Source organism: Argiope bruennichi, chromosome 6 (genome assembly GCF_947563725.1).
Source record: "Argiope bruennichi chromosome 6, qqArgBrue1.1, whole genome shotgun sequence".
NCBI lineage: Eukaryota > Metazoa > Arthropoda > Arachnida > Araneae > Araneidae > Argiope > Argiope bruennichi.
The window spans coordinates 118,089,297-118,099,688 of NC_079156.1; the positions used below are offsets into that span (position 1 = coordinate 118,089,297).

Consider the following 10,392-nt stretch of genomic DNA (forward strand, 5'->3'; position numbering starts at 1 on the left):
AAAACTGAGGAATTTCCCAAGGTGAAAATATTTGAAAATCTATTGGCTCGACATCAGAAAACTGGAGCCCTGAATCATGAAGTACGCTTTTGATTCTCTCACAAAAGGGAAGAATGTGAGATGGGCGAGCATTGTAAAATCTTTTAAGGGAAACAGGAATGGTCATGCGAGTTACAGGATGATTTTGAAGAGACTGAGCTCGAAAGTAGTACTGTAGTGCAAGTTTCTTTCGGCGTAAAGACAAGGGCGGTTGGTGACATATGACGTAAAGGCTTTCGGTTGGCGATGTGCGGAAAGCCCCTGAACATATTCGGAGGGCGGAATGATGCACAGTATCTAGCCGACGTAGTGCAGCAAGACTAGCAGAGCCATATACAAAACACCCGTAGTCTATCCGAGATAAAATTATGGCTTGATATAGACGGGTTAAAGACGTACGATCGGCACCCCAAGACGTACGAGAAAGTACCTTGAGGATATTCAGAGATTTCTCGCACTTTTTCCGAAGGTATGTGATATGCGAAAGGAAAGTGAGCTTCAGATCGAAAAGTATTCCCAGAAATCGTATTTCATTAACGACAGGTATTAAGTCATTGCGTATACGAACTGAGGGGTCAGGGTGAATGCCTCGCTTTCTGCAGAAATGCACACATTTACTCTTTTCGGCAGAAAGAGTGTGCCCATTTTCATCACACCAAGCTACCAGTTTCTTAACTGCATTTTGCAGCTGCCGTTCAATTAAGGGCATATTACAGCCCTGGCAAGAAATCTGAAGATCGTCCACGTATAAATTTCCTTGGACAGTCGGTGGTAATTGATTTAGAATGTCGCTAAAATGCATGATAAAAAGTGTGACACTGAGAACGCTTCCTTGTGGAACGCCCTCAGCTTGGATAAAAGGATCAGAATAAAATTTCCCCATGCGTACCCGAAAAGTACGAGATGATAAAAATTTTTTTATAAAAATTGGAAGGTTTCCTTTAAAACCCAAGTTAAAAAGTTTTCTAAGAATTCCAAAACGCCACGTACGATCATACGCCTTCTCTACATCAAAAAAAATGGAGACAAGATGGTTTCGTCTCACAAAAGCGTTGCGAATATGGGTCTCAAGTTGGACTATATTATCAATCGTGGATCGACCTTTGCGGAATCCACTTTGCATTAATGGAATGCAAGATCGCTTCTCTAATTCGAAGACTAGTCGGGCATTGACCATACGTTCAAGCGTCTTACAAAGGACACTAGTTAGCGCAATCGGTCTATAATGCAGAGGGTTAGCAGAATCTTTGCCCGGTTTCAGAATGGGAATCACGAGAGCTTCTTGCCACTGATATGGGAAATTTTGCTCACTCCAGACTCTGTTAAACAGATACAGGAGATTTGAGAGCGATATCTCATCTAAGTGGCGAAGCATATTATAAGTGACTCCATCTGGTCCAGGGCTGGTATCATGAGCTTGGGATAGTGCTTTTCTCAATTCAAACATTTTGAACTCGCAATTATATGGATGTGTATATGCAGCTTGAAAATTCAAAGATAATTGTTCCGCGAGATTTTTTCTCGCTATAAATTCAGGACTATACGATTCAACAGCGGAAATCCGTGCAAATGTCTGTCCAAGAATATTGACAATATCTAATGGAGAGGAGTATGTATTATTCCTGGTTTTTAGTACAGGAAAAGAAAACTCCTGATAAATTCCATTAGCTGCCTTCACTTTTCTCCACAATTGCCGACTTGAGGTTCGAGATGTGATTGAAGAAATATATTTTACCCATGATTCCCTCTGGCTACAGCGACGAATGCGGCGTGCAAGGGCTTTAGCTCTTTTAAAAGCGATCAGGTTCTCTGTGGTTGGGTACCTTCTAAATTTGTTCCAGAGTCTCTTTTGGTTCTTGTAACTATCGCGACAGGCATCGTTCCACCACGGTCTACGGAATTTTCTCGGACGTGGTGAACTTTTAGGAATGGCATAATTAGCGGCATTTATCAAACATTCAGTGACGTTTTGAACTGCTTCTATGATGTCTGGTACATTGACCATACTCTCGGTAATTTTTGCCAATTGAGAAAACTTATGCCAGTCTGCCCGCTGGAATATGAAACGCGGAGGACAATGAGTCGCTTCGCCTCTATCAGCATGGGAGACAATGATCGGAAAATGATCGCTATTATATAAATTATCACTAACAGTAAAGGTCAATAATGGCAGAAGTTCAGGTGAGCATATTGCCAGATCAATACTATGGAAGCTACGTGTGGGTTCATGGAAGTATGTTTTATCATCGTTATTAAGCAGACAGAGGCAATTATTAGAAATAAACTGCTCAATCTGCCGCCCACGAGAGTTTGTACTATCTGAACCCCACAACGTGCTATGTGCATTTAAGTCACCAAGTAAAATAAAAGGTGAAGGAAGCTGGTCCACTAGGTTGTCAAGATCCTGTTGTTGAATAGCATTATGGGGTGGCAGGTAGATACTACAGACTGTAACCAGTGTTCGGGTGTGAACTTGCACAGCCACAGCCTGTAGAGGTGTATGCAAATTAAGAGGTGTACTTGGGTAAAGATTTGATGTCAAGATGCAGACACCACCAGAACTGCGCACTCCAGTGTCTGTGTCTTTACGAACACAGTTGTAACCGCGTAACTTTAACTGAATATTAGATGTCATAAATGTTTCTTGAAAACAAAAACAAACAGGATGAAAGGTGTTGATAATGGTCTTTATATCAAGAAGTTTGGACCGCAAGCCGCGACAATTCCAAGAAAGGAAGGTACCCATTAAGAGAGATGCTTAAAAGAATTATTAGGAGCAACAAACGGAGTTGCAGAAACATCGCAACTCATTTCAAATTCATTTTCATCCTCTGAAGGATGCAGTTTCAGATCGGGAGTATTTAATATGCCACCAAATAAGGATGTTAAATCCTTGTGGGCTTTTCCCCGAGCTGCAAGTCCTAATGCGACAGAATTTTTAGAAGATGATTTTTTCAATTTCGCAGATAGTTCTTTCTGCGTTTGACCACGCTTTGCAAGTTTTAGCTTCAGTGATTTTTGTAACTTATTTTTTGAAATAGGTTTAGTTGGTATGCCAGTGTCAGATGTGCTGTTTACAGATTGTTCTGTATCAGAATCGGATGTCTTTTTAGTTATTTTTGAGCGATTGGTAGTTTTTGTACAATTTGGACACAAACAATTTACACAAAAGGATTTTTGCAGAGCAGATGCATAGCTCAGACCAGGAGTAGGCGTTTGTGGTGAAAGTTTTCGCCTAGCTTCAGGATACGAAATGTTTTCTTTGATTTTAAGAGTTATTATTTTCTTTTCAAGTTGCCAACGTTCGCATAATCTAGAGTATGACGCATGACTGCCGCCACAGTTCACGCACTTTTCGGGTGCAGAACATTGCTGGCTATCGTGGTCTTTAGCAGCACAACGGGCACAAGTCAGTGTCCCGCGGCAATTTGCTTTAGAGTGTCCATAACGCTGACAATTAAAACATCTTAAAGGATTGGGAATGTATGGTCTGACAGGCAATTTTATATACCCTGCATAGACAAATTCTGGTAATTTTGGTGATTTGAAAGTCAGAATATGATGTTTGGTTTCTAGAACATTACCATCTCGTCGGATAGTAATGCGTTGTACATGTGTGACACCTTGGGATTTCATTTCAGCTGTAATTAAATCTACAGGGAGATTAAATATTTCCCCACAAGTGATAACACCCTTCGATATATTTAATGAGTGATGGGGGCTGACACTGACAGGAACTGTTGACAAGGCTTTTAATTTTTGAATTTGGTGAGCTTGCTTACGAGAATTAACCTCTACCAGCAAGTCACCAGAACGCATCTTGCGAATAGATGTTACATCACCGACTGTTGCTGCGATCGCTTTCTGCACCAAAAATGGCGACACGCTTTCAAATGTTTCGTTTTTTTCGGAAATACGTTTCAAGACAAAGTATTTATCAAAATGATTATCTACGTTTGAAGATACAGGTACAAAATGACGCCCACTAAAGGGACCCTTCTTGGGAGGAGCCATACGATATTGAATACGATTCGGGCCCGACGGCACCGCCCACCACGGAGCCCAACAAGGGAAGGCAGCCACCGGCTCTGGCCATTCCCAGCCTCGGCGCTTACCTTGGTGCTAGCCGGAACCTATACGCTCGGAGTTACCCCCGGGGACAGTGACCACCCTTAACGCCAAGCCCAAGGAGTAACCCCTTCGCTTGATCCCTAGCAGACTAGCCACTCAGGTGACTAGGTACCAGCCGATTGATGTACAGGGGACCACAGTACACCACCCGTCTTTCAAATGGGTTGCCACGCACGGCCAACACGTGGGACTTTGGCTGTCCATGAGAAGCAAGAAGCAAACAGAGCGGCGACAGCTTCTCATGGAGAGCTCCCTCGCTTGCCGTCGAGGGATGGAAGGATCAAGTAAATAGCAGAAGGCGTAGAGGAGAGTAAGCATGAAGTGAGTAAAGATCCCTGGGAACCTCGGGATTGGGACACCCGTACTCACCTATAGTAGGTGAGCCCCTGAGGGGGTAAAAGTACTATAATAGTAACTTTAAATTTCATTAAAAATTCCAATTTTCTTTAGGAACGGAAATAAATTTTTATGGGGTCTTTCTCCTATAAGGAAAGACAAGTTAAAATCAGAGGAGTTAAAAAAGTTCATGCGCTCTCTATAAAAATCCGAACATTCAATTAAAATATGACGTGTAGTCAGTGGAACATTGCACGAACCGCACACAGGTGGAGATTCACCGAATAGTAAATGTCTGTGTGTGATACGTGAATGTCCAATACGCAGTCTAGTTAAAATTACATCAAATTTTCTGTTGAAAGTTGAAGTCCATGTCATAATATACGGTTTCACTTCGTGGAGTTTGTTATTTACTTCTTGATTCCAGTCATTTTGCCAAGTCTTCAGCATCCACTTACGTATTGTGTTCTTTATATCAGTGTAATGAAGAGGTTGAGGGCGATATGTAGTAGCAAATTTAGCTGCAGTATCTGCCTGTTCATTTCCTGTTATGCCGACATGCGCTGGTATCCATGAAAATAAAATTGTAAAACCTCTCCTATGCAGATGGGATTGCAAACGCTTGATTTCCCATGTAAGACTATGAGAATTCCTACCACTATTCAAGGATTCCAAAGCACTCAAAGAGTCAGAGTAAATAATGGCTTTTACTGGACTTTTTTCAGAAAGATATTTTAATGATATATACAATGCTGTCAATTCAGAGGTAAAAACAGAGGTGAAATCGTGAAGTTTATAACTTATAATGTCATTCTCACAAACAAAAGCGCAACCAGTATTTGTATCAGATTTAGAGCCATCTGTATAAATGGGTAGATAATCATAAAATAATTGTCTGTGGGAAAAGAAAATAGATTTGAAAATAGAGCTACATATCTCTGCTTTGTATAGATTCTTAAAAGGATTCAGGTAGGTGATGTTATTGCAGATCCAAGGGGGGTTTACAAATGAATCACTATTGCTGACATCAAGAGTCTGAAATTCATCTGGAAGTAATTGGCGAATTCGTAGTCCCAAAGGAGGTATACATGAAGACCGTTTATTGAATAGCCTGTCTGTGCTGTGATCCAAAAAGATTTTCCTCAAAGGGTTATTTTCATTTGATAAAACTCGAAAGTAATAACAAAAGGATAGCATGTGTGTTCTGCGAGTCAAAGATGGCTCAAAATTTTCCACATACAAACTCATTACTGGAGAGGTGCGGAAAGAGCCTGAGCATAGTCTTAAAGCCTGATGGTGAATATAATTAAGCCGTGAAAGGTATGAAAGTCGCGTGGATCCGTAAACGATGCATCCATAATCCAGTTTTGAACGTATGACGCTTCTATATACACGTAGTAAGCAAGTGCGATCAGCGCCCCAAGCAGTGTTTGAAAGAACTCTTAAAATATTTAGAGACTTGAGACATGTCTTCCTCAAATATGTGATATGGGGAAGAAAAGTCAATTTTTTGTCAAAAATTACCCCAAGAAATTTGCATTCATTCTGCATAATTAAAGGTGTGTCTTGAATAAATAATTCCGGATCTGGATGTAACAATCTTCTACAGAAATGAACACCAAAGGTTTTTTGAGCAGAAAACGTGAAACCGTTCTTATTTGTCCAAGCTATCATATTATTGATTGCTGTTTGCAGCTGTCTTTCAATAAATCTCATATCTCTACCAGAACAAGATATCTGAAGATCGTCCACATAAAGTGATCTTTGTATGCAGGAAGGTAAAACTGATAAAATATTATTAATTTTTAAAATAAATAGGGTTACACTTAAAACTGAGCCCTGAGGAACGCCCTCTTCTTGGCAATAAACATCAGAATAAGTATTTCCCAGTCTAACTCTAAAATAACGGTGTTGTAAAAAGTTTTGTATAAACATAGGCAAATGTCCACGAAAATCCAGCTCAAATAGGTCTTTCAAAATCCCATATCGCCATGCTCTATCATAAGCCTTCTCTATGTCGAAAAAAATTGAGACCAGATGGTGGTGTCTGAGAAAGGCTGTACGAATGGCACTTTCTAATAAAATCAGATTATCTGTTGTACAGCGGCCTTTACGGAAACCGCTCTGAAATGGTGAAATACATCCTTTTTTTTCCAAAATATAGGTTAAACGCGCATTTACAATCTTTTCAAGAAGTTTGCACATGCAGCTGGTCAATGCAATTGGACGGTAATTGAGAGAATCTAAAGGATCTTTATAAGGCTTCAATATGGGAATGACGGTGGCATATTTCCATTTTGATGGAAAATAATGCTCTTTCCATATTCTATTAAACATGTATAGAATATTATCAAGAGAGTCATCTGACAGATGCGAGATCATAGAATAAGTGATGCCATCAGGACCTGGTGAAGTTTGCTTAGTTGTGGACAATGATTCACGTAATTCTTCTATGGTCAGATCGACGTTATATGTGAGAATCTTTTTTGTGCGAAATCGAAGGGGAATTTTTTCTGTTGTGTTCTTATATGACAGAAATGGTTCTGTATAGTTTTGTGCTGCGCATACAGATGCAAATGATTCTGCTAAAATATTAGTCATTTCCTGTAAGTCACAAATTTCCCGATCCTTCACTTTTAAATAGGATACAGGATATTCAGAATAAATTCCACACGCCTTTTTTACTAGATTCCACATTTCTGTCACTGATACAGAAGAATTAATATTGGATGTAAGTTTAATCCAGGAATTCCGTTGGGCTTGGCGCCGAGTACGTCTAGCTATAGCTTTAGCTTTTTGAAATAAAATAAAATTTTCCGTAGATGGCCGTCTTCGGAACTTATTCCATGCAATTTGTTGATTCCTGCGCGTTTCTGTGCACTGACTATTCCACCAAGGTTTCCGAAATTTAGGGAAAGCAGTGCCCGATTTCGGAATTGTTTCATCTGCTGCTCTGAGTATTGAAGAGGTCACATTATTGACAACAACATCAAGGTCTGGATGTTCCACCATATCCCTTGATATTTTGGCCCTGCTAGTGAAACTCGTCCAATCAGCTTTATCAAAAATATAACGTTTAGGTCGTTGTGGTACCATGACAGGTATATTAACTTGAGTGAGGAAAATTGGGAAATGATCACTTTCACATAAGTCATTCCCCACTCGAAAAGTGAAAAACGGAGCAATAGGGGCTGAACAGAGAGCAAGATCTAAACAATGGAAAGTTTTACTACCCAAATGAAAGTGGGTATAGTCACCATTATTCAAAAGACAAAGAGAGTGATCAGAAATAAATTCCTCAATTTGTCTTCCACGAGGATTCGTGCTATTACTACCCCAAACAGGACTATGAGCGTTAAAATCACCTATTATTATGAACGGTGCTGGCAATTCAGTAACTAATCTATCAAGTTCATGTTTATCAATGGCGGAATTAGGAGGCAAGTAAAGAGAACAAACTGTAATTAAGCGCGGAATCGCAGTACGAATCGCAACCGCTTGCAGTTGTGTGTGAAGTGGGATTATAGATGTGGGGTGGTCATGCGAGACGAGGAGAGCAACACCTCCCGATGCTCTATCAGAGTTACCATCTCTTCGAATCAAACTATAGCGTTTAATTTTTGCTGGGTCGCTTGATTTTAAGTATGTCTCTTGAAATGCCATGCAGACAGGGTGAAAATTGTTAATAAAGTCCTTGATTTGGTGCAATTTATTGCGAAAGCCACGACAGTTCCATGAAATAAGTGTGGCCATAAAATCAGCGTTTACGTTGAGATTTTTTCTTAACTTTGCCTGCAGTAACATCATCGAGCTGCGTAGAAGGTTCCATATCCATTTCAGAGAGGTCTGAAGAGGATGGATTAATAGATAAAAGTTCATCAGGCGGAAGTTGATTGGTAATACCAGAAGATTTTAATTTTTTTCGGAGTTCTTTCGTCGGTTTGTTATTACTGCATACTTCAGGGTCTGTATGTAGAGCAACAGCTGCAACAGGTGAAGTACAACTGGAACTAGTATCTACAGGAGTTGCAAGCTTAGATGCATAATAGTCAGTTTTAGTTGGAAGTTTTTTCGTCTGTGTTACATTTGCTTTTAAAGGTTGTAATTTTTTGAGAGGAGGGCAAACAATTTTCGTTAATAATTCTTCGGTTTGAGTTGAACCGACATTAGTGTTTTCTGGTTTTGATTTCAAAAGAGAGGAATACGATACACCAGACTTAGGCATTCTATCATTGACTATTTGGCGGGCTTCTTTAAAGGTTATGTTGTTTTTTATTTTAATGGCTAGGATTTCTTTTTCCATTTGCCATTTAGGGCAAAATTTAGAAGATGCTGCATGAGCGCATGCACAGTTAGGGCATTTCAATATTTCTGAATCGCATGTGTTAGTTTCATGATCCAATGAAGAACATTTACCACATACCATTTTACCACGACATGATTGCCGAGAGTGACCATACCTCTGACACTGGTAACATCTCAGAGGATTAGGTATGTATGGACGAATGTTACACCGCAAATATCCAGCACGTATGAATTTTGGTAGAACAGGCGTTTCAAATGTAAGAACAACATGCTTTGTGGGAATTAAACGTCCGTCACGTCGAACATGAATGCGACGAGCGGCGCAGACCCCCTGGGATCGTAATTCTTCCACTAATTCTGTGTCAGAGTGTTGTACAAGAGATTGTTCCGAGACAACCGCCCGTGAGAAATTCAATGTCTTGTGAAGAGATACTTTTATTGGCCATGAACCTAAGGTAGTAAGTTTACTCAGAGTATCTGCTTGCTTTTTTGATTTCGTTTGAATAAGGAGATCGCCAGAACGCATTTTCTTAATATCTGATACTTCACCAATGGTAGATAGAATCAATTTATGTACAAGGAATGGAGAAAGCGCATGAAAAGTTTCATCAGTATGCATAATAAAATAACGAGAATTTGATGTTGCTTCGGTGACGTTTGTGAAAAAGCCCATACAAAGAGGGATTCAAATTCGGGAACCGACGGCACCGCCCACCACGGAGCCCAACTAGGGAAGGCAATTGCTGGCTCTGGGCATTCCCAGCCTCAGTATCCACCCTGGCGCTAGCCGGTACCTATACGCTTAGGGCCACTTCCAGGAACGTCTACCACCCTTAACGCAGAGCCCCAGAAGGTGACCCCTTCGCTTGATCCCCTTGAGCAGACCAGCCAAATGGCTGGGATACCAGCCGATTGATACACCGGGGACCGAAATGTACCACCCGTCTAATGGGTCGCCACGCACGGCATACACGTGGGGATTTTGGCTGTCCATGAGAAGCAAGAAGCAAACAGAGCGGCGACAGCTTCTCATGGAGAGCTCCCTCGCTTGCCGTCGAGGGAAGGAAAAACACAGCAGAAAGCAGAAGGCGTAGGGGAGTGGAAACATAAAGGGAGTATAGATCCCTGGGTACCTCGGGATTGGGACACCCGTACTCACCTATAGTAGGTGAGCCCCTGAGGGGACGTATATAGATTGAAGGATCAGGGTGAAGGTTTCGTTTTCTGAAAAATGCATACATTTACTCTTTTCGGCAGAAAGAGTGTGTCCATTTTTCTCGCACCACTTGTTCAATTTATTAACTGCATTTTGCAGTTGAAGTTCAATTAAACGCATATCACTACCCTCACAAGAGATATGCAGATCGTCAACGTATAAATTTCCCTGCACAGATGGTGGTAAATGATTAAGTATGTCACTAAAATGGATGATAAAAAGCGTAACACTGAGGACGCTCCCTTGTGGAACACCCTCCTCTTGAATAAAATAATTGGAGTAAAAATTGCCGACACGAACTCGGAAAGTTCGAGATGTTAGAAAATTTCGAATAAAAATTGGAAGATTTCCCCTAAAACCCAAGT

At 40.7% G+C, this 10,392-nt stretch overlaps 1 protein-coding gene across 1 annotated transcript; it reads right to left on the reverse strand.

Moving 5' to 3' along the window:
- Nucleotides 1-2,784: 2,784 nt before the first annotated feature.
- On the reverse strand, nucleotides 2,785-4,053 carry LOC129971934 (uncharacterized). Its single transcript, XM_056085912.1, has one exon. The coding sequence runs from the start codon at nucleotides 4,051-4,053 to the stop codon at nucleotides 2,785-2,787; it is 1,269 nt and encodes a 422-aa protein (XP_055941887.1).
- Nucleotides 4,054-10,392: the final 6,339 nt, after the last annotated feature.